General features: G+C 41.9%; 3 protein-coding genes across 3 annotated transcripts in view; 1 reads left to right on the top strand and 2 right to left on the bottom strand.

Moving 5' to 3' along the window:
• Positions 1-4,352, bottom strand: part of LOC135396754 (apoptosis-resistant E3 ubiquitin protein ligase 1-like) — a 53,296-nt gene extending 48,944 nt beyond the window's left edge. Inside the window, exons 1-3 of the mRNA XM_064627909.1 lie at positions 4,159-4,352; positions 3,762-3,821; positions 3,180-3,386 (exon numbers count right to left, since the gene is read on the bottom strand). Coding sequence (XP_064483979.1) covers positions 3,180-3,386; positions 3,762-3,777 — 223 coding nt within the window. The 5' untranslated portion in view covers positions 3,778-3,821; positions 4,159-4,352. The remainder of the gene's footprint in view (positions 1-3,179; positions 3,387-3,761; positions 3,822-4,158) is intronic.
• A 461-nt stretch (positions 4,353-4,813) lies between these two features.
• LOC135396756 (nuclear nucleic acid-binding protein C1D-like) lies at positions 4,814-5,886 on the top strand. Its single transcript, XM_064627911.1, has 5 exons — positions 4,814-5,033; positions 5,105-5,171; positions 5,231-5,286; positions 5,410-5,533; positions 5,634-5,886. Exons 1-5 carry the CDS (start codon positions 4,881-4,883, stop codon positions 5,732-5,734), a joined length of 501 nt encoding a protein of 166 aa, XP_064483981.1. The 5' UTR covers positions 4,814-4,880; the 3' UTR covers positions 5,735-5,886.
• On the bottom strand, positions 5,749-23,283 carry LOC135396755 (TATA box-binding protein-associated factor RNA polymerase I subunit A-like). The gene is made up of 12 exons (XM_064627910.1): positions 22,935-23,283; positions 22,634-22,703; positions 18,924-19,078; positions 18,736-18,800; positions 18,243-18,348; positions 16,581-16,710; positions 15,944-16,086; positions 14,241-14,393; positions 9,438-9,504; positions 9,244-9,361; positions 8,982-9,133; positions 5,749-6,716 (listed from the first exon to the last, which is right to left on the bottom strand). Exons 1-12 carry the CDS (start codon positions 23,055-23,057, stop codon positions 6,589-6,591), a joined length of 1,410 nt encoding a protein of 469 aa, XP_064483980.1. The 5' UTR covers positions 23,058-23,283; the 3' UTR covers positions 5,749-6,588.
• Between the last annotated feature and the right edge of the window lie 133 nt (positions 23,284-23,416).

Here is a 23,416-nt window from a genome sequence, read left to right as displayed (position 1 = left end):
ACCAAAGAGGCTGCCAAAACGTGATCGAGAATCTATCTCCAATCTGTGGCCTCCTATGCTTTTTTGATCAAATCTCAGAAACTTCCAACAGTGATGCTACAGGGGACCAGCCACCAGCAAAAAAGTGCATTATAAAATTTGACAGAATGGCATAAATGCAGGCTGGCTGGTGGATAAATTCCATGATAGGCAAGCCTGAGCGATGGGCAAGACACGTAAACAAAGCCTTCGTGTTTGTGTTTGTTTACGTGTCTTGCCCATCGCTCAAGCTTGCCTATAATGGAATTATAAAATTTACCACAAATTTTAATGAAATATTTTGCACAGCAGTTATACAAATTGTGGAGCAACAGTTTTTCAAGTTTTGGTTTGGATCTGGGATATCGCTTGCAGCTGCAAAATTTTGAAACATGTATATTATTGGTGTACTTAGATGTATTTACCAAGTATTTAGGCAAATAAATACCCCAAAACAGTATGTAAATATATATACTTTTCTAGATTATATTTAAGAACAATATATAAACACATGTAAGGTATTTATATTTCAAGTAGTATTTTAAACACAATGTGTTTAAATACCGCCTATCCCTAGTGTCTGGATAAGCAGGTTGGGACTGCATTAAAAATAGCTTATCTCGGTATCTCTGCCTTGAACAATTACAAGGACTGCAACAACCATGCTTGTGGCAAATGCAATAGAACGTGCCCTAATGAAAGCCAAGGCACCGGGAGGGGCACAGGTTGCGGCACATCTTAGTACTACGTTGTCACCAGTGTGGTTGTTGCTGTGTTCAAAGAAACCACACTGGGCTTTTCAAAAGCAAACGAAAGGGAGTTCGGGGGAGATAAATGTGTGAGCAGCAGTGATGGGCAAAGTACCTCGAAATTATACTTAAATTAAAGTACCAAGAACCTGGCATCATTCTTACTTCAAGTACAGTACAAAGTACCCAATTCCAAATATATTTCAAGTAAAGTACAAAGTACTTCAAGTATTCATCAAGTACTTTGCGAATTTAATTTGTATCACTTTGCATTTCACTGTTTAGTGTCTGTGTCTTGTTTTTTTGGCAAAACTTTAGGGAGCATTCTTGACAAATGCTCTAAAGCCATCAAGTCCTAGGTTAGTGCTAACCCGTGAATATGAACTTAATCAGATGACATACTTTGCAGTTACATGTAGAGAGGTAACCAGTCAGCTGTGCTGTGATTATGTATTATACCCTGACTGATCCAAGATCACCCGCCCCTAGTGTTGTCTTGTAGTGTAATCTTCTGCTATAACAGGCTAGGAAATTTCAAGGCAAAAAAAAAGTACAGGTCAATGGAGATTATATATTTCTGGGCATCCCATGCTGCTTTTTGAAATACAACATGTTTAAAAAAAGAAGTTCAAGAAAGTAAAAAAAGGATGAAGCACAATGTAAGCCACCATTTTTATACGACTGTGATCTGCAGTAATGTAATCCATGTGACCAATTAAAAAAAAAACAAAATAAAATGTAGAAATGAAAGCATGTGTGTCTTTCAAAGTGTTCATCATGTAATGCAATCACACATTGTGATATAAAATGATTATTAATTGCCAATGAAGGAAATAATATAACAAAAACATACAACTCCATTTTTAGCCACAAGAATAAGGACACACGGTTAGACACTGAATAGGAAAGAACAGGTCACAACTTTCAACCACTTTTACTGGAATGAGCCGAACATGAAACCAAATACAAGCCTCTCATCTGTACAGTCCCCCTCTTCTTCCATACCTGAGCGCCGCACACTGAGTCAACAGTCTTTTGTGATTTTTTTGTCTGGAGTCCAAGTTTGGGTACTTGAGTACTTGATGGGAAAGTACTCGGAAAAAAGTACTTTAAGTACGGTACAAAGTACACGATTTAAAATATACTTAAAGAAAAGTACAAGTAGACAGAAATTTACTTAAAGTACTACTTGAGTACTTGGTACTTCAAGTACTGCCCATCACTGGTGAGCAGTTGGTCTTTGTGTCTGTCTGTTAATTTTGTGCACTCAAAATAGCATTGCCACTGTATTGCGATTCCTCTTCATCATACGTAGCCACTATCGGGTGGAACTGCGACGCGCTATCGTTGCTTTCGTCAACTGCAATTGCGAATGCGCGTCGTCTCAGGCTCTCCAACATTGCATTTTGTGCAGACCGCAGGCATTTCACCGATGATGGCAGGGGTTCGTCCGTCCACACCTGTAGCGCTTCGCTTCGTCACATTTTGGGAACATCTTCCGGAACAGCAGTCACATGTGGTCAGCCCCCGCGGCTGGTTGTGCTCAACCAGAAAACCAGTGAGAAGGCACTTGGCGCGCATGAGGAACACGTGCGGGTATTTCTTCTGCCTGTGGTTTGCCATCGGAGGTGACGAAGCTACTGTACGAGACTGTACTGACGATAGGATGATAGCAAGACTTGAGAAGCACACACGATGAAACATGCGATCTGCCGCAACCTCCAGCCATGGATGGTCATGCCACGAAACACGTGTTACGGGCTGTCTAACTTCTCAGAAATACGTTTGCGCAGCTTTTAAAGGAATATGGGAGAAGAAAATCCCAAGTCCCCAATTTTCTGGGAGATTGGAGGGCGCGCCCGTACAATCGGGAGACCGAACGAAATTCGGAAGTCTCCCAGATACAAATATGTGGGGGTTCAGGATATCCAGTCCCCATGCCCCCTAGATCTGCCCTGTACCATACAATGGGAAAACACAAAACCTATTCTGAAAAAATCTGTCTGCATCTTTGGCCCTTGTGGCCCATATCTTTATAGGGCCACCATCGCCAGTTTATTTTCTTTTTTTGCAAAACCCTTTTTGAAATGCTATTCAATTTTTATTGAAAGCCCTTTAGTGTTTTGTGAAAACTGTTTTCCATTCTTACCGTGATGGCTACACAATTCAGGCGCAAACCGCAAACACAGCCTGGCGATCGCGTGGTGGTGGCACTGTTACGCAGTGTCATGTGACTCTATAAGGCCACGGACGGACATACATTGTCGCCGGCCCTATAAGGGTATAACTTCGGAAACTTGTCTGAGTGCCTTTAATATACAAATGACAGGAGAGGAGGTCCATAAATCGAACGTATCATCAAAATATTGCTGACGAGCTGTTGTACAAAAAAGAAAAGAAGTCCACACTTGCCATTTGCATAGATGGAGTTGCTGTATTGAGACAGGCCAACGTCCCTCAGCCAATCGTAGACTTCTTTCCTGTGAAATTCCTCTTTTGCAGAAGACCAATGGTGTAAGGCCACAAACGATATCAAAAATGTAGCGAGACCCGAGAAAATGGCTCGAGCTGCAGGTGAGTGACGGAGTGCTTCTATCGACAGCTGCCCATGTCCTCCATCTGTGATGTGCAAGAAACAGTACATAAAAAAATTAAGCATAAGTCTAAGCATGCTATCAGAATAATTTTTCTGCAATGCTGAACTAGATGCTCAGATTAAAAAAAGTAGAATTTTGAACATAGTTTAGGCAATGCCATATCTCTATTTAGGTGTCATTGCATCCAAGGTAGACTGACAGTAGCTTCTCTAGTAGTCTCATCAGCAGTTACTCTTTCAACTAACACGTAACGTTGCTTGGTCCTTTTATCAGGTTGAACGTTGAAGGACGACACATTCGAAGATTGTCACATCAGTGTCGTTTCACAACAACAACCGGTACCAGTTTAGAACGACCAATATTTATACATGCTTGATTGTACGCCGTGGCAACTCACCAGTTCGATCCGTCATTCTGATGTAAAAGCGACTTGGAAGACTTCACCAAATGAAAACATCTGGAAAAGTAACGGATACTATTCAAATTATATACACCTTAGAGCTTACAGCTTACTTACAGCTTATATACAGCTTAGAGTGGCATGCGCCCTACAGGGATTGCATAAACGTACCGTAACATTGCAACCACCGTGATTGCAACAAAGGTAGTCGCTCAAGCTATCGTACAGTTGTTTCGAAATTACGAAGAAACGAACAAGAAAAAGACAGGGAGAGGTAACAATGCCCCCAAAACGTCATGCAAATAAAAATCGCACAGGCGTAGCCTACACTACGTCGGCTGCTACATTACGTGTCGAGTGTGCTCATTGACGTAACAGGTTAATGTCAACGTACCTGGTGTTGAAGGAAAGTGCATTGCTAAGGAAAGGTCATTGTTGTTGTCAACGTTTTTGTTTGTGAGACCTGTACTGTCATGTGATGAATCAACCGTAATAAAAAACCAAGGTATTGCTGAACGTGCAAAGTACGCTAACAGAACACTGCAGCCTGCAGGCGGCCCTTTAACTTTTACCAGTGTCGCCAGACTACCTTGGTGGGTGGGTGTGTAATGACTGAAAACAATATTGGGGCAGATATTGCCTTTTCGTTTGCAACTTGCAAACTTGTGTTTGGTTTTACAGCAAACAGCGAAGCATCTTGTGTTTTATGAATGTAGCTTTAACGTGGACGGCAAATTTCTGAAAATTCATCCCATAACAACAACATAAGACGCCTACATTGAAAAAAATCCCAGAAGTGGGTCACATTTCCTTGACATTTCCCTGAGTCTGGGATATACACAGCGACAGACATTCGTTCGTCTGTGTCTGTCATTGTTGGTCGTTGTATACGTACCCCACGCGCCCCACGCTCAGGGAAATGTTATCAACAACTTGCCCACAGAAGATTGCTTGCATTTTGTTTCTATGTTCCACAGATTATACATGTTTGTGCAAAGTGCAAAGGGAGCAAAGTATGCACCATGTACTTGTGTGTTGTGCCTTGTAGGCGCTTGTAGGCCGCCCGCTATATTGCTACTCGTATATCCGCAGCGACATGGGGACTAACAAACAAACATGGCTGCTATCACGATTGGAGAAAGTTCTCACTCGTCAGATTTTCCAGCAGAATTAAAAGAGCGAGCTCAACATTTTCACAACTCTCTGAAGAAAGTTCGTCAAATATTGGAACCCCTGCTAGCCAGTAGTTTAGAAGATGCCACGAAAGAGGTGACGCGGCGTCTCATGCAATTTCGGTTTGGACCGTGTAGTCCGTAGCTAATATCACATTTCTTTTGAAGCTGACACCACTTGACAAGGCACGGCTAGACCTCAGCATCCTGTACGCCATGAATTCACTCTTCTGGAGTAAGTGGCGTTGCACTGACGTGTAATTAAGAAATTGAGCAGTCTATGCTATCTTCCAGCATACCTTACCACTGTCGGAGAGGACCCAAAGGAGCACGGCATACGCAAAGAACTAGTAAGAATGGATGTTGGAATTTTCGGCAACTGACAGCAGTGGTCGAATATTGCCCGCTTGGGCAGACACAGTGTAGCACTTGGGGTAAAAACGTACGGGAAATCTTACTCTTCGGACTTTCAGGACCGTATCAAGGAGTATATGATGCGAGCGAAACAAATCGCAGACAAGGCCAAAATGCCAAAGTTGGATCAAGGAGCAGCCGGTCGGTTTGTTAGGAGTTCGCTATGGGAGCCCAAGGACAAAGGTGCGCCTTTATTTCACCTTTTGCTGTCTCTTCCCTCATTACTATTTCCCAGGCTGACATGGTGTACTGAATAGCATACTCACCTATGCTGTGATTTCAGGGGAGTCTGGCAGGGAGAAAGCAAGTTCAACACAAAAAACCCCACAGAAGAGGAGCATAGCCGCAGATGCCCCACCACGGAGTACAAGACGAAAACGGTGACTTACAACGTCAAATTAATGTTTTGTGATACTGCTTTATTATGGTACAGTATTGGACACACGTCTTCATTTTGATAACATTGACAGATCATTTATGCACTCAACTTTCTCTTTTGAAGACATAAAATAAAGCATGATTCATTTCCAAACAAAGGTTTTGTTGTGTCCTGTACATTCAAATGAGAAAGCTGGGCTTGACAACGCTTCCTTTGAACAGGTACAATAAAACACCTGGGGTGTGGATGAACATCAGAAAATAAGTACGGGGATGCTAAATGAAAGGCTTAGAATAGCACAGAGATATCATTGACAGTGAGTGAGAATTGTATGATGCAGAAAAGTGCTACAGAGCTCTAAATAACTCTGTCATGTAGGACAGCACACCAAAGAGGTTGTACTGTACTTTGGGTAACGAGTTACACTGTGTCAGTTTGCTGCTTATCCTAAATCGATGATGATGATGATGATGATGATGATCTAGGGTTTGACGGTACATGATCTACTATATGTATACGGCCATAATGTGCACACTAAAGTAAACTAATGGTCGTTTGCATTCAGGGTGACAAACCACTGCACATTTGGTTCTAACTTTTACAACCAATACTTGATTGTCAACCGAGTACACTGAGAATTTCATTCGTGCACACACAATAATAATGATATTGTGAAAAATGAGGACGACATTATTCTGAAGACCTAATTCTACAGGTTGGTAGGATAAAGAAAACACTGATGTTACCAAACACAGTTTGCTAAAAAAAGAAAAATGTAAAAACATAAAATGCATTTTAACAGGACTTAAAAGTTTTGTCAGATTTTGAAAATAGCAGAACATTGATCAGACAGCACATTTTAGAGTTGTCTTTGTTTGTCTTTTCTTTTGCCACGGGCACGTTGCTGGTATTTCTTATGGAGCTCAAGAAGCGTTTCATTGTCCTCTTCTTCAAGCTGTTCTTTCACGATGGTTGGAAACTCCTTGTCTATGGGTCATCAAGGCATAGATATTATTTCAAAAGCTTGTTGGCACTGGTTGCTTTTTTGCAACAACTGCTAAAAATATTATACTGTGATGTCTAGGTGATAAGCACCGCAGCAGCAATATTTAAAAATACTAGAGCTGTGCAAATAGCAAAATTTCCATTGCGAATAGTTTACGAATATTTCACCTGCACTGCAAATTGAATCCTAATCATTTCTTCAGGAGGCGAATCGAGTTTGAATAATCAGAAAAGGCCCAATTCGAATAATTTCGAATATGTCATTGTGAAATATTTTATGTTGTGCTCATTCGATGATGTTCTGCTCCAAATTTGTGAGCCTTTTCAGTCAGCATAAGCTATCGTAAGAGAAGGGTCCGTCTGTGTTGTGTATGGTAGACTGCATTAGTGGGATGAACAACATTGAGGGTTAGTCAACATTTTCCATGCAGCCTGCTCTGTGTGCATCTTCTCATTTCTGTTTACATTGTGAATTTCCTGTACTTTTTTTAGGAACTGCACATATTTCCATCTGTTACTGAATATAACCCTGAGAGGTGGGAGTACATTTACTGGAACCTGCAATGCCCAGAGTATAGTGTTGACCACGAGCTCACAAAATATGTAGACTTTAGTGACACTTAGGCCCGGATTCTCGCTCCGCCCTGAGGAATAAGTGCACGCGCAGGGACCCTTCCGTCCATTCACGAAGCATGGACAGAAGGGCCCCTTCGCGTGCGCTTAACACCCAGGGCGAATCGAGAATCCGGGCATTAGTGTCTTTACTCATTTTTAGCAACGTAAAGCGGGCTTCGCCTAACGCTCGAGAGTAATGAGGTCAAGTGTAACTAATAGAGCTGTGCTCCCAAAGAACAATGGCAGTAACATGAAGTGGGCTTCACCTAACTCTTCAAAGTAATGAGGTGGAGCCCACTTGCAGAATGGCGATAGTGATACTTCGCCTTAGTACTATTCGAAAAATATTTGAATATTTCGAATTCTGAAAATAGGTTGCGAATAGCATTCGAATAGCATCAGATATTCGTCTCATGTTTGAATTTTCGAATATTCGCACAGCTCTAAAAAACATACATATTAGCATCATACAGAGTTGCCTGTTTTGAAAAATACACTGAAGCTTGTTGATAACCATACTGCATATATTAAAATTCTGTGTACAGCAACCTCTATCACAGAAAATGTCAAGTCTTTACCGGATTCAACATGTTTCTGTATCAAATATGGTAACCCATCTAGTGCACTTCATGCAGTTCACCAGGGGAGCAAGTTCAGTAAGGCAGCCACTTGAATGAGGGTGACTGTGAATGGGATTACTACATTTGGATGTTGAAGTCGACTTAAATATGGGGCTCACAGACGTACATTGATAGTTGTTAGCATGTGTTACGTTTCCACAAGGGTTTGGAGAAACGAAAAAAGACAGGGAGAGCAATTGCTATGGGCCAACAGAGAGTAGGATTCAATTACAGTTAGTTAATTAATTGCAGTAGTTACATAGTAGTTACATTAATTACGGTAGCCAACCGATTTTCCGGATTTGACGGTGACCGGGAAAAAGTCAGAATAATACAGCAGCCTGAAAAATCTGACGATCACTAAATTCAATTATCGTACCACAGCTGCACCAAATAAGTCTATAATTGTGCCCTACCGCATCTAATGCCTACATGTCATGATATCCACTTGCATTTGCGCGAGTCGTAGGTTTGTCACACATATTTGACAATAGCGACAACACGTTTACCATACCTGTGGTCAACAGAGCGATCGTCTGCAGAGTCTGACTCACTTTCTGGCTGCACAATTTATTCAAACAAACGTGCCCACAGCGTCGATGACCAACGACAGCATGCACAAACAAACTCTGGACAGCGTCCCACTCCCAAAAGTGCCAACACCGAAAGCCGTGGCATCAAGTAGAGGTACAGTTCGGAAGTTTCAGAGCAGCCTCGTCAATAAAACATATGTCGAGAAGGCATCAGTTGAAATATGGCAGTCGTTGGAAAAGCCAGATAGAGGCGGGACTCAAGCCACGCACCTCTCAATTGCCGTTCCAAAAGTATTGATAAAAAGTATCATCAAAAACTTTACATCTATATTCTGTTTCAGATATTAATATTTACCTATATTCAAAAATTTTTGGCATTTTTGAGCCTTTAGTACATCCATAGAAACATGTAGTAGTAATTGTGATAAATCTGTCTTTCACAAATTTTCATATGCAGCAGTGGTAAATAAGTGAGATACCTGATCTGTTGAGCACACGTAGGACTGCTGCTTTGAAGACCCAAGTTTCAGGAGTGCCCGATAGTTTGGGCCTTTGGAAGTGGTACAGGGTCCAGTATGAACTTCTTGATTTCCAAAGTTCGTGCAAGGATGATTCGATTTCTGGCTGTTCACTAGATGAATGCAGTAAACAAGAATGTATCTCAGAACTGAGCAGAAAATGTCTACTAATGTGTGTCCCATTCATTGTACAGTTGATAAGGCACTGTCAAAATATCTTCACCTCTGAGCAGCATTGAGCACCAGATGACAAAGGGATTTCCAGCCATCCTTGGAGTCCTTGTTTTCAAAGGAATCAACAAAATTTGCAAGTATTTTCACAACCTCTATGATCCCAGGACCTGAAAAACATTTTGATGTAATATAACGCGACACGTTAACAAAAGTATGCATAGCAAAAAGCATGACGTAACATACCTGAAGTGTCCAGGAGGTCAGCGTACTCAAGGACTAGAGGATTTGATGGGTCCATCTTACAGATTGTCTGGAACGTAACCAATCAGAAATGAAAAACTGCAGTATCACGCAAGGTTCTGAAAGAGTCCATATTAAAGGGATGGTTCCACACAGATTTGGTGATTCCGGACATCATGGATTTTTTTTTTTACAGGTACTATTGGTACACACCAGTGAAAGTTTCATTGAGAATAATGTAGTAGTTTTCGAGAAAGATGCAGGAATATATCATTTTAGGAGACAACAGATGTCAAGCACATTGAATACCTCACTCCCACAAGACCACAAAGAATGAGAATTGCTGATGTTTTACTGGACAGACCAGCGGGTGAGCATTCCAGCAAAACAGCCATTTGCAGTCAAGGCTGTGTGCACAGTTCCCTGAATACTCCTCAGCCCTCAAGGCTTCTCTAAAGTTCTGCGAAACAGCTGGACGGCTAATGGATTATAGGCCATGCAAGTAGCTCAAAGGACAGCACATCCTTCTAGCTTCTTCCCTTCCCCATTTGTGAATGCTGTGGTATTGCTTGGGCTTTGAAATAAGGGGTAAAATAATAAGTCTGAGATGGGCCACGTGCACTCTGACATGGTCTCAGCACCAGAGACAAAGTGAGACTAAGTTCCCAGTTCCCCAAAAAAGAAGGGACACGGCCAGTGTGACGTTACTACTCGGTCCTACCCATCCCTGCCGATCCTGGGAAGTTGAGTTGATCGAGTGAACTCTCTCATTTACTCGACCTTGTTTTGGAACGCAGGTAGTGATGTCACAGAAGTAACTCGACCCGGTTTTCAAACGCCGCTTCGAGTAGAATACTACTCCCGAGTTAACTTGAATAGGTTTTAGAATGCAGCATCAAACAACAACCAGGAGTATGACGACTTGCCCCCATGCTTGGCAAGTCATGTGGCCTCTCTTCTGCCCTCCTCCTCTCATGTGTAGACACACACTGTCACAGCGTATAGCCACCGTGGCTCCTATATTCTGGAGGTCGTCTCCTCCAGATAACCCAAGAGAATTATAAACTTTGGGTACGTTCGAATAGTGATGCGTCACACATGTTGTCATAGTGTGCGTCATATGTGCGCCTTCGAGCTAAAGTATTCAATCGAGCACTGAGCACTGCTACGCGCGCCATCTGGTGCTGATCGTCTGCAACATATATTTAATTAAAAAAAGGCTCCAGAGGGTACATAGCATGAGGGACAGCAAAATCGGCCGTAATAGCAGACGACAAGAATTTCTCAGAATTCAGCATGGACACCGAGGCAGTTATGGCATTTTCATTTGTCTTGCAGTTTATCTACATGCACACAGAGAGTGAGGTAGACATTCTAGACAAGGTGTGTAGAAGTCATGCATGACAACTGACAAAAGGAAGCAGAGCATAGTGCAAAACACTCCCAAAAGGAGAACCCCGGAAGAGAAGAGACGGCAAGAAGTCTGCTGCTGACAACAGTAGCGTGATGCAGTACTGGGACGCAGTACTACAGAAGTTTGATATAGGAATGACACTGTAATATTTGAACAAATCTACATTACGTAAAGAAGAACCGATGCCAGCAACCGCTCTCAAGGCTCTCTTTTGTACCACCTGCATTTCATTTATAGTTGCGGTAGTAGTTGTACCCCAAACGAGAAAGCAATAGTTATGTATCTGGCATTTTATGTTTTCTGGTAAGAAATAACGATATCTGCTTAATATTCCATTTACGCCAGCTAGTTTCTTTGTAGTGTATTTTACGTGCATGTTCCAAGTTAAATTGTCTGAAAATATCACCCCTAAAGTTTTAAAGGAATATACTGTCTCGAGCTTTTTATTATCATAGCAGAGTGTAAAATTATCACTAACAACTTTATTTTTCAGGCGAGAAAGCATTGTTTTAGTTTGGTTGTATTGATACGTAATGAATTACAATCCGACCACATTTTCAAATTTTGCAACGCGTTATTTGCTAAAGCTTCAATTTCTGTTATTGATTGCTCAGGAAAAAGTAATGTTGCATCGTCTGCGTATATAATAATATCCAATCTGGAAGTGCCATTAATTATTGGAAGAATGTTGACTATGTCATTAATGTATATATTAAAAATTAAAGGGCCTAATATGCTGCCTTGTGGAACCCCTGCTTGGACACATGCGAGATTAGACGGGATGTTATTTATTACAACTGCCTGCTCACGCAAGCTTGAGTAGGATTCTATTAGATTTAGTGGCATACCACGAGTGCCGTACCATTCTAGTTTATTGGCCAATACATTATGATTCATGCAGTCGAATGCTTTTCGGAAATCTACGAAGACACCTAGGGTTAGGCTCCTTGTCTCAAAATTTCTAATGATTATCTCTTTTTGTTTTAGTAAGGCAATTTCTGTTGATTTATTGTTCCAGAAACCACATTGCTGATCGACTATTACATTATGTCTGTCTAGAAATTTTGTAAAGCGAACATTTATTATTTTCTCCAGGCCTTTACAAAACACTGGGAGGACTGATATTGGGCAGTAATTTGATAATTAATTATCATCGCCACTTTTATAGATGATTGAAACTTTAGCCTCTGTAGGGAAAATGCCACTCTGCAATAACAAATTATACATGAAGGCAAGGACTGGAGCTATTACATCAATGACATATTTGATGGGCTCTACCTGAAGACCAGCAATATCACAGCTTTTCGAATTGTTGAATAATGCATATACAGGGTGTTTGCTCTAACGTGTCCAGAACTTTTATTTAAAGCGAGCGATAAAAGAGGAATGAGCGCTACTTTTCAGCTACTTGACTAAGAAACAGGTGTTACTAGTGAAGCAGTACCTGTTTCTTACTCAAGTAGCAGAAAAGTACCAATTGCTTTTCTTTTATCACTCGCTTTAAATATAATTTCCGGACACGTTAGAGCAAACACCCTGGATACTGGTTATTCCCCTAGCACCTGTCGGATACAGAAAAATCGATTTTAACATAATTTCTTAAGAAATCATTTGCGCCGGTCTTTGGACTTTCCGTAATTAAATTCACAAAGGAATCATTAAACTGAATAGCCATTTCTTCACCAGACATAGTCCTAGACACCATTGAGCTCAATGTTATCACATTGTTCACGACGCTTTCTATTTAAAATATAATTTAGGGTTTTCCACACTAGATCGCTGCATTTCGATGCCTCGTTCAATTTTTGCAAGTAGTGATCAGTCTTTGCCTTTCTGAGAGTAGAGGTAACTTTATTCCGGAAACGATGAAATTTTTCTAGTTTTTCGATTTCACACGTTTTAAGAAAGCCATGAAACATCCGGGTTTTGTCTTCTATCATGCTATGCAAATCTGTGGTTATCCAAGGCTTTCTAATTTTTTTAATATAGTTCTTTTAACGAAAGGAAAATGTCTTTCAGAGACACTTATGAATTTTTCATTGGAGACTGAATAGCACTCGTTAACGTCATTTTCGTTAAACACTGGATCCCAGTTTACAGGGCTAATATCTTGCTTAAACAAATTCAGGCATCCATCCGTAATAGGTTGTATACCTATTGCTTTTTGTGCCTTTTCTCTATGTACTTTTAGGTTAAAAATAACAAAGACGGTTAAGAGCATCAACTCTTTACTATATACATAAAAACAAGACTTTCGTGCAGTAGGCTGCACTTCTTCAGGTTTGAGGACCTGTTACAAGTGGTGAAGCATATATCAAAAACCAAGTCACATGGTACAAGCGAAAAGGGTAAGGGTGAAGAGAGCTACAAACGCAATACAAATATCAGACAGACATACAGACGAGTCGGAGTTGTACGTGGAGGAGTACACCTCCACGTACAACTCCCACTTGTCTGTATGTCTGTCTGACCTTGTCCAGCCACCTCCTATTGATTGCATTTTGTTTTTAATTTTTGTTGATATTTGTATTGCGTTTGTAGCTCTCTTCACCCTTACCCTTTTCTCTTGTACTATGTGACTTGGTTTTTGATATGTGCTTCACCACTTGTAACAGGTCCTCAAACCTGAAGAAGTGCAGCCTACTGCACGAAAGTCTTGCTTTTATGTATGTAGTAAACAGTTGATGCTCTTAACAGTCTTTGTTATTTTTGATTCTGCATCGCCGGAAACTTGTACATTGTTTTTTCTTCACGTTCTACTTTTAGGTTACATATTAAATACACAGGTAAGTGGTCACTGACATTAGTCATTCTAGCGCCACCCAAACAGGTTTTCGTAATAGCATTCGTTAACATAACATCAATCGAGGTTGAAGACAAAGCAGTGATTCGTGTCGGGAGTGTAACAGTGTTCAAAATATTGTAGGAGAGAATCTGTTAGTCACATTAGATTAGAAGTCATTATCTTCCGCAAAAGTTTTTCAACAGACGTTATAAAATTGCCTATTTTCCCATTTGGCGGGCGGTACATAACACAAAAAAGTAATTTATCTTTCACTACTGTTAACATTTCATAATTTCCTGCTGTAAGAGAAAAATCTGGGAGAACTGTGCATGTGTCTAGTCCACGATGTACCTGAATAGAAACACTGCCACCTTGTCTATTTGGTCTATCTAAGAAAATAATTAGCAGATGTCGTTTAGGCCAGCACAGCTCATGGGAAGCCATGCAGCTCTTCTTCATTTAAATTTTTTAATTGGTAACCATGGCATTCAGGCCAGGATAATTCACACTGTTGCATTATCTATGAAGGAGAACAGAATGATAATCGTTCGGAGTATGTCATGGTATATGAGACGGTCCTTTTAAAAGCATAAGGTCCTGTGTTTACCTGTAGGTATTCCAGGCGTTCTTCAGGTTTAAGATTGTGTCTTTTGAGAAATGTATAATGGTAGATATATGCATTTAGGTTCTCAGGATTTTTTTCCACGTACTCCTCCAGCATGACATCTGCTTCCCCTATTTGACTGTAGTACTCTTGCACCTAGCATTAAACACAAAAAAGGAAATGACTGCCGGTTCAGGTACGTTACATATCTTGGTAGCAATAATTAATCACTAGAAGCATCAAGGGTAAGAGTACATGCGTACAATTTGCTTCAATGCAGTCAAAATCAGGCATGCGACTCAATTAGTTTAGGATTTTGGTGTGAAACTAACATGGTCACAGGTCCAGAAAATTACTGTTGCACAAAACTGGGGTGTAGTGACCAAACACCATCAGGTCTATACAGTGAAACCCGCGTATAACGATATTGACGGTAATCGCGAATTCCATCGTTATACGGGGTACATCGTTAAACGAAGGCTGACCTAAATAGCGCGTCCCCGAAAAGTCGCGCGCCACCCCGCGTATAGCAAAAGAAACAGATGCTAAAAAAAACTTGAAGCTGTGTGACATTGCACTGGCTTGGAAAAACAGCGACCAGAACTCGTGGAGGGAACCAGGGAACATATTAGGACAACTTCTGGCAACACTACACGTCCCTATTCCGCAAGTCGGCTTCACCTAACGCCTGCGTGCTTCAGGAGAAGCTCGCTTTAGAACCCTGTTGCGCGACTCGGGGGTGGAAAGCACGTGCTAGGTCTTTTGAATCATCTCGCGAATTTGAGCAGCATTGGCCAAATACGGAGACACAAAAGCTTTACCACCTACCTCTTTCACTGACAGTATTGGAAAATGAACAGTCGCTGTCTATTTTCTTGTCTCAATGTTTAGTTTGGTTTAACTCTGTTGATGTGAATTTCGGACGATACGAATTTTTCCGCTACCCCGTGAGATTTGTATCATCGAGATTCTACTGTATCTTATCGCGGCGAAAATTGCGGCGAGGTTATGCGCACGGGACAGCGTCCAACATCGTTATACGAGTACTCGGAACCGCGGTTTCCATCGCTGTACGCGGGTCGTTTACCCATAGAAACAATGTATATTTTGACGGTAAAATCATGAACCATTGTTTTACGAGGGATATCGTTATACGCGATATCGCTATCTGCGGGTTTTACTGTAGCACAATCATAGTAAACTGTCTACCACCACCATTTTACTATGGGTGAACCTCAACTTCAAATGGTCTTCAAATAGAATTGTTGTTGTTTTGGGGTGATATAAGCAGGATAAGAAATGGAATAGAGTGTCACTGCATTTTCCACATTAAGTTTGCATATGATTAATGGGTTCTATGCCATGGCTAATTGATATCTTGTGTAAACATATATATTCCACATAATTTTATTTGTCAGTTTTGAGACCCAGATGCCATTTTAAAGTAACAACATGTTCCATCATTGGTGTGCTGTGCATTATGAGGTGGAAGCACTTCTGTTGTGTTCTCGTTTCTGAGTCTATCATCCCTCTAGCAAGATAATTGTAGCAACTATTCAGCAGCATTATGGGGAAAATTGTAATCTCCACATTAATCTTCTCTTCAAAGGGTGGAAACAAACTCTCAATTCTTGATACACTGGATAACAACACAGCATTCTCTCTATACAGAATGAGCTAAACACAAAAATTAGGGGAAATGTTACCTCAAGATACTTTAGAATAAATACATCGAAAGGCCCCTCGCAGATCAAAAGTTCCTTAAAATGTTCGGCAGCCCTTGCGGCACACGTGAGGGAACGATAGTTCTCAACGATTGCAGCTTCACCTCCTTGAGCTGTAACTGGTCCTGTGAGTGGATACATGAACAATCTTATAATGCAAAAAGGGCCTGCAACAGTTTGTTTCATGTTTATGTCTAGCTATGCCATAATACTTCATAACTTATTGTCTCTCAACTAATGTTCTGCAGAACCTAGCACTCCCATGCAGAACATACAGAACATAGATCCGTAAAGTTCCCGTAAGGGCTGTAACAAAACTACCTGCATGTGATCAGTTCAGCATAGAGTTTATACATATCTATTTTCACTATAGCATTATATTATAATACAAAATCCATAGACCATTAATGAAATGCCCCACAATTACCAGGCAATAAATACACATGTGCCACCCCATCTGTTCAAATGATCACGAATTGCATCTTTCCATCTCATCCATTTACCATTGTACCTCAAGTGTCCCCTAATAGAACAGAACCTGTAAACGACTTACTGAGATATGTTACTTGCTAGATGGCTTCGTACCAAACTGCTCACAAAAGCGCTTGCCCGTACGTACCTCGTTCGTTTTCGTCACTGTGAATGCACTCTATCCACTCCAGGTAGTCCAAGATTCCGAGATAACCTTTCAGAATGAGCTCGATGCGTTCACTTTTTCTAAATATCTTCTTGTGCACAGACAGATTACTCTAAAAATGCAAAACGTAGAAATGCGAGTAAGGGCGCTGAAATTTTCATCAGAGTACCCTTACAGAGGGACGAGGAGAAGCATTTGGTGACATTCTGTTTTCGCACCTTGTATACTTCCATTGATGGAGCAATCTGTCAGGTACATTGCAAAACTATGTCAGGGGCACATGTGGATCCAGTTGTGATTCACTTCACCGGTGCCTCAACAAGTAGTGCCCATGTAGCGCCTGACGTGGAAACAAAAATGGTGCCGATTGCTCTCCCTGGTACCACTGTGAGGGTACTCTGAAGCAAAGACATATTCCGTGAGCACAGCCTCGATAGTCTAACCTGCACAACAAAACGTAATGGTCATGCTAATAACGCTATGAAATTTGAAAGTAGAAGTATCTGACAACTGGCTCTCCCACAACCTGCTAGATTATAACGACCATGTGATAATCGGCAATCCCTATGAGGAGCCTGTCCGCACGGTCAGCTAAGGGAGCTACTCATTGGCCCGCAAGATCTACACCACGATTGGACGACGTAAATTTGAATTTTGAACGTGCAGAAGCGGACGTACGACTACCGTGGCAGACGACAGCGACAGCTCCTATGAAAACGCGTAGAATGATGATGATATTCAACTTTAGAATTAAACATCTTCTGTGGGACATCCACTGCTTGTACAAAAATACTAAGGAAAGCTGAAGTACAAAGTATTGTAGAAGTCGAGGAAGCAATAACTGGGCCGATGAATAGCGCCACCACTAGCTTCCAAGTGCGGCGTTGGGAAGGGGTGCCTATGACATGGTCGTTATAATCTAGTAGGTCGTGGGCTCTCCTTTTGAGTGGTGTCCTGAAAGGGACAGTCGCATCTGGAAACCAATCTATGAAACTGATGCCACTACGTTCGGCATCGGTCGGCAATCTACCCGGTCAATTTTTTTCGTCCAAAAAGTGCTTAGTTGGTAGAAGTGCAAGGGTGCAGGTGAGCTGGCACATTGTAAAACGACGATAAAACCTGAGACACGGAACAGAAAAAGACAACACGACACGTTCTCAAAAAAGAGAGAGAACTAGATGTTTGCTAAAGTGCTTAGATGTTAAATAAACAAATTTGAAAGATCAGTGCTGCTTCAGTGGCTGCAGAAGCTCCGGCGGCATGAGTGTGCGGAGAGTAAGAGTGAGGCAATCGGAGGACAAACGGCGCCATCCATACGCCCCATAACTCTATGAGATGCCTGCTCAGCTGCGGCATTACTTTTCTGAAGGTCGCACACTCATTGGTACTTAGGGAGTGACGTTCTCTCGTTTTTCCAGAGAGGAGATTTCGGCATACCTGCAACATCCGTCGTTTGCTCCTGTCACGTATTTCGTCTAATAGCAGTGAAACTACACCTGTGTTTCATGTGGGATTTTCGAAATTGGAACGGAATGACACTGCAGTTTCGAGTTCGACTGAAACAGATGCGACCACCCCTTAATGTGCCATATTTGTAAGATAAGGAAGAAAATTGGAAAAAAAAAACTTGCTATTATAGAATACCTGAAAAAATGTTCTGAGGTGCTTGTAGTCACCTTTCTTAAGGCAATAGATGATGTACTCCAGAGCCATCTCCTTTTTATCAGCATGCCGAAGACAGTGACAGTGTCTAGGACAGGAGAAAAAAAAAGCAAAGAGAGGTATGTATAAGTGATGTAGAAGTATAAATTGTATAAGTGGTTTCGTGGCACTGGGGAAAATGATGGTTCAGAGTCAATATCTAAGAATAAATTTGAATCAAGAAGTATTTTGAAGTAATCAAGTTTCACTGTACATTGGCATCAGCTCGCAAGGAGGCAATGCAAACCATCGATCCATGTCTGACAATGGAGCAGTAAAACTATGTGAATAACCATCTAGTACACAAATTTTCTCAATAGTGAACTAAACTTGCACAAGAAAAGAAGAAAAAGTATTAATTAGCATTACCTTCTTTCTGAAAAATCCTTATGCTATGCCTTGCAAGCTGAGTTTTGCAATATAGTGACGTGCTTACCGTATAAAATAGTTCATTTTTTCGGGTGTCGAAGAGGGATGAGCTTCAATGAGGAACATTCCCGTCTTGAGATACCAAAAAAATTTATGACAAAATTATTTGATACTGGATGAGACAAACATTAACTATTTACAAAACAGCCCTGGCAGGCAAATGATTTTAGTGTGTAGCAAATATATACCACTAACCTTGTAAGCAAGCTGATCAGCGGGATAAGGCCTAGAAATGATTTCTTCCAAAATTTGCGATGCGGCATCCAGTTTGTAACTGAAGATGGCCGACTGAAGCATCTCTGCCAAGAAACGGCAGTCCCGTTTCTCCGTGTGGACATGTTTGCCTAAAACTGTGAAGGCCAGTGGGGCTATGCAAACTACTAGAAAGTGAAAGTACTGAAAGCTATGTATTAAAAATGCTTTGACAAGCTTTGTCACTACAGGAAACTGAGGAACTACTGTAGAATCATGGAGAGTCGGCGTAATTGGTAAAGGTTCATGCCTGTAGGGCCGCTAGAAGACGAACAATAAGACGACAACACAAACCGCTCACACATGACTGAGGTTGATTGGTAACTTACACAGAGTAGCACAACAATGCACGACACACTTATAAACCGGGAACAACGGTTGCAACAACAGCAGCAGAGCATGTGATTTTTCATATATTTCGACAATATTTCATACAGATGAGTGGGACTCGGATAGGGTCCTCCATTTCGCCCATTCTTTGTGACATTTTTTAGGAGCATGTGACACTCGGATCGACTCTACTCTTAAATCCAGATGTAAGCACCATATTTTTGGGTGTGTTGATGACTATCTCATCTTTTACGTAGCTAACAAAAGTTTGCGGGATCGGGAAATCATGAATTTTGACTATGTCACTGTCTTCATCAGTAGCTCAGAATGCCGGAAGTACATGTGTGTGTTACATGCGAAAGGGATTCTTGAATTCCTTGACCTACGCCTACAATACAAACCGCACCACATATGCCGGACTTACTGGCGAAGCTCTAGATGAGCACTCTTACAGTTTGATTCGGCTGACGCGAAGCTAGTGAAGCCAGCTATCATTGCAGGGGCTCTATCTGCTGCACTATGCAAACCTGCATCTACAAGCTCCATACAGTAAAACCTCCAACGTGTGTGTCTTGTGTTCCTCCCGTGGTTGTCATTTTTGCGCTGTGTTTTTTCCCTCCAAAGTCAGACACCTCCCTACCTCGGACAACACCCCACGTCAGACAAGATTTCATTGCACCGGCAGGCTCCCATTGAAACTACGTGGGGACGAAATTCTCTATGTCAGACACCTCCCTATCCCAGAAGTAGGACAAGGTTTTCCTTTCTAAGTTGGACAAAACCCTGGCCAAATTACCTCAATCTTGGCCCATCTTTGCACCAAGAGGCCCAAAATGAGCCAGTGCCCATGACTTTCGCCCTTTTTTCCCCTATACAAGTCTCAACATTTTGTGGTTTAGTTTTTAGAGTCCAAAAACGAGTGTTGTCAATCTACATTGTAACTGTTCATTGTGTGAGCACTTGTCTTCGGTTTGTCTAGTGCCTTTGAGCACGCACTGCACCAAAGCAATGAAAAGTGGGCTGGTGCTTCAGAGACAAGTCCTTGAGCTTAATTCCAAGTGGGGTTAAATTATTAAGCAAGCAGCACACTGCTCGAAAAGCTCCAAAGGTAACGTCATTGAGTGGAATCTGCACAGGATTGAATCTACCAAAATCAGTAATAATTATCAGTGAAGAGTGGGTATAGAGAGGTACCAGGTACCACTAACGACCATGAATGGAAGAAGGGGGACATTTCTGGCAACAGAGCTGCGATATTTTCCATTTTTTGTTTGCCTCATATTCTGTAACTCGGACACCTCCCTAAGTAGGACACACTTCAGCTGCACCGCGGGTGTTCAAGATAGGGAGGTTTCACTGTACTTTGTTTCACATGCAGGTTTCTAGACTCCATGGAAATGGGTACCATGAGCCTGTCATTTGTTCGGTGATGGAAAACCTCTTAGCAAAATTTCAAGGATGTGGTAAGAAACAGGAGAGGAATGCTCAGGGTAGGTCGACTACCATCCCTTATGTCCATGGTATTTCACATAATATCATGAGCTAGGACTTAGGTGCAATGCCACTGTGCACATATTAGTCCCCTTTAAAGGGGCACTAAAATGCAAAAACAACTTGCTCTCAAACGAAAGTATGTGTTTCAATTACTAAAATTCAAACAAAATTAGTTCACAAAACGCTACCGTTTAGAAGGAAAACGCAATGATAATAGAGCCGTCTTTGGCGGCAACGAATGGGACGCCCAGGAGGCAAAGATTGGCGGCATCCAATGAGACAGTAGGAGAAGCGCGCGCATACCTATCGTGGGTGTGTGGATTTGGAACAGGTCCGATCGTAGTGTTCCATATATGCGCGACATCAAGCGCACTGCTGCATTTCTCAATACCGAATCACTGAATTGTAGCCCACAAAAGTTTTCGCGTATGTTTCACTGACAACATTTTCCTACAAGTCCTTCGGACAGCGACGCCAGTCAGCTTCGCAACGCGCACTATATTTTTCACCGGGACTGCTCCATGGCATGGCACGCGCGTGCACGGACTAAAAACACCGATGCACGAGCTGATGCGTCGTTCACTGCTTAACGCCGAAGCAAGAAACAGTCTGGTATAATTTTGATTGTAGCTTCGTAACGGAATCCAAGTTTTGAATTATGATAACAAGTAGGAAATTAACATAGCGTGTAACGTAATTTGAAGTGAACTTGTTTTTGCATTTTAGTGCCCCTTTAAGTTAATTCGGCAATATAGAAAGGCGAACAAAGATCCATATGCAGAGAAGTGCAGAATAAAACAGAAGATTGTGGAATGCAGAGAGGGGTTGTATACAAGATCCCCTTATGTGGAGGAGTGTATGTGTGAAACAAGCAAGTGCATTAACATCTGCCTCTGCGAACACTGTTCCGTAGTGCAGCGTTTCCCAAACTTCTCATTGCGTCGGACCCCCATAACTACCGAGAATCAATCCGAGGACCGCCGTTGAGTACGATTCATGTTGACATAAATAAGGGACGTGATGAAAGAAAAGGAAGAACAAACAAACAAGGCACTGCCATGCAGGAAATGAGAAGGTAGTATATGTCCGTCTTCTTTAGCATCGTATATTGTCATACATCAATATCGTCCCCCTCTGAGATGATGTGACCGGCACTCGCCAAGACGGTCTTTGGGCTGTCTTCCATCATTGCGGACCCCCCCGCCCCCCCAACACCCTCGGGGGTCTGCGGACCACACTCTGAGAACCACTGCCTTAGTGCATAGTGGCACTCCTTCCGGCAATCTATCAACACATTGTCGTGAACGTGGGTGCTGTCCAGAGTTCGCAAGAACGCCTATTGAAGGGGTTTTTAAAGAACAATTCACCAGAGAAATATGGGAGGCATATCTCATGACACGAACTGAAAATAACCTCATGATGAGCACACCTTCCATCAAGCCGAGGCCCTTAGAGATACGATATCTGCATCAAAGTAAGTCTTGGGTTATAGTGGGAGTTTCGGTTGGCATTTAACCCCACGTGTGCTGCTGTTGTTGTTGTGACCGTAATTCCTGGTTGTTTGATTAATTTATATGTGCTTCATGGACTGTTGTGCTACGCTGTGTGTTACCAAAGAACCTCAGTCGTGAGTGAGCTGTTCGTGCTGTTGCCTCACAGTGGCTCTGCAGCCATGAGGTACTACTGCTTTATTGATTTACTTGTCCACTTTCTACCTCGAAGCTTTTTGTTAAACTCTTCTAAATCGTGGTGCTAAAGAATGGAGTTGTGAACAGCAGCATCACTGAATTTCATTCAAGTTCATTCCACAGGATTTCAGTTAATCTTACCTAGTCGTCTGTATAAGGGGACATCAGGTGTCAATTTCTTCTTGTTTGTCAGTAGATCGAGAATATCGAGCTAGAATAGATAGAACAAGTTAACATATGAGGAATAATCTTAACAAGCTCTTATTAAGCTTAACACCATGTCAATTAAGCACTGTACATAGGCAGTGCAGTGTGTAGCATGCGGCCCTAAACCCACCGCCCCAGAAAAATCCTGGCTATCCGTAAGCTCTCATACGCTAGTACCCTTCGTAAACGTACCCCAAGAGACGACGTGCGTAAAGAACAACTCTGGGGTGCTTACCACTTCTTCGAGTGTGACTCCAGCGCGAAGTTCATTAGAAACTTGAATATTTTCTAAAGACTCGTCATTTTCACCATTTGGGAGAAAGTCGTCAAATTCCGCATCGTCATCTTCCGCACGCATTTTGCGGGCATCGGTGAAATTAAATCACGGTTTCTATGGTTTTCCCCAACGTGTTCACGAGTTTTTAAGGTTTTTTTTAGGCACTTCGACGCTTCGACGATTTTGACAACAAAGGCACGTGACCGAACAGCATGCCAGTTGCCAAACAACTTATCACGAGCCCTAATCTGCCCTAATCCGCATCCACCGCTTGCATTCGCCGGTATCCGCCAGCGCAAGAGCAAAACGGAAAAATAATTAGTGGCATTGGGTGGCATAGGCATTAGTTAATTTTAAAAACAAGCAGTGCAAACAGTAAATAGTTCCACTGCAATTTCAATCATGTGTTAATTCTAGGCTAGGTGGCGCAATTAAGAGCA

Source organism: Ornithodoros turicata, chromosome 6, assembly GCF_037126465.1.
Source record: "Ornithodoros turicata isolate Travis chromosome 6, ASM3712646v1, whole genome shotgun sequence".
NCBI classification, from domain to species: Eukaryota; Metazoa; Arthropoda; class Arachnida; order Ixodida; family Argasidae; genus Ornithodoros; species Ornithodoros turicata.
The sequence above is the reverse complement of the archived record's forward strand: the minus strand, read 5'-3'. Positions and strand labels throughout refer to the sequence as shown.

Excerpts from the sequence above, each read along its gene's own strand:
- LOC135396756 (XM_064627911.1), top strand. The coding sequence starts at position 4,881 with ATGGCTGCTATCACGATTGGAGAAAGTTCTCACTCGTCAGATTTTCCA. Across the intron at positions 5,034-5,104 it reads TAGAAGATGCCACGAAAGAG|CTGACACCACTTGACAAGGC; the intron begins GTGACGCGGCGT and ends TTTCTTTTGAAG. Across the intron at positions 5,534-5,633 it reads ATGGGAGCCCAAGGACAAAG|GGGAGTCTGGCAGGGAGAAA; the intron begins GTGCGCCTTTAT and ends CTGTGATTTCAG.
- LOC135396755 (XM_064627910.1), bottom strand. The coding sequence starts at position 23,057 with ATGCGTGCGGAAGATGACGATGCGGAATTTGACGACTTTCTCCCAAAT. Across the intron at positions 18,349-18,735 it reads AAAATGAACTATTTTATACG|ACACTGTCACTGTCTTCGGC; the intron begins GTAAGCACGTCA and ends CTCCTGTCCTAG. Across the intron at positions 16,087-16,580 it reads CAGTGACGAAAACGAACGAG|GACCAGTTACAGCTCAAGGA; the intron begins GTACGTACGGGC and ends ATCCACTCACAG.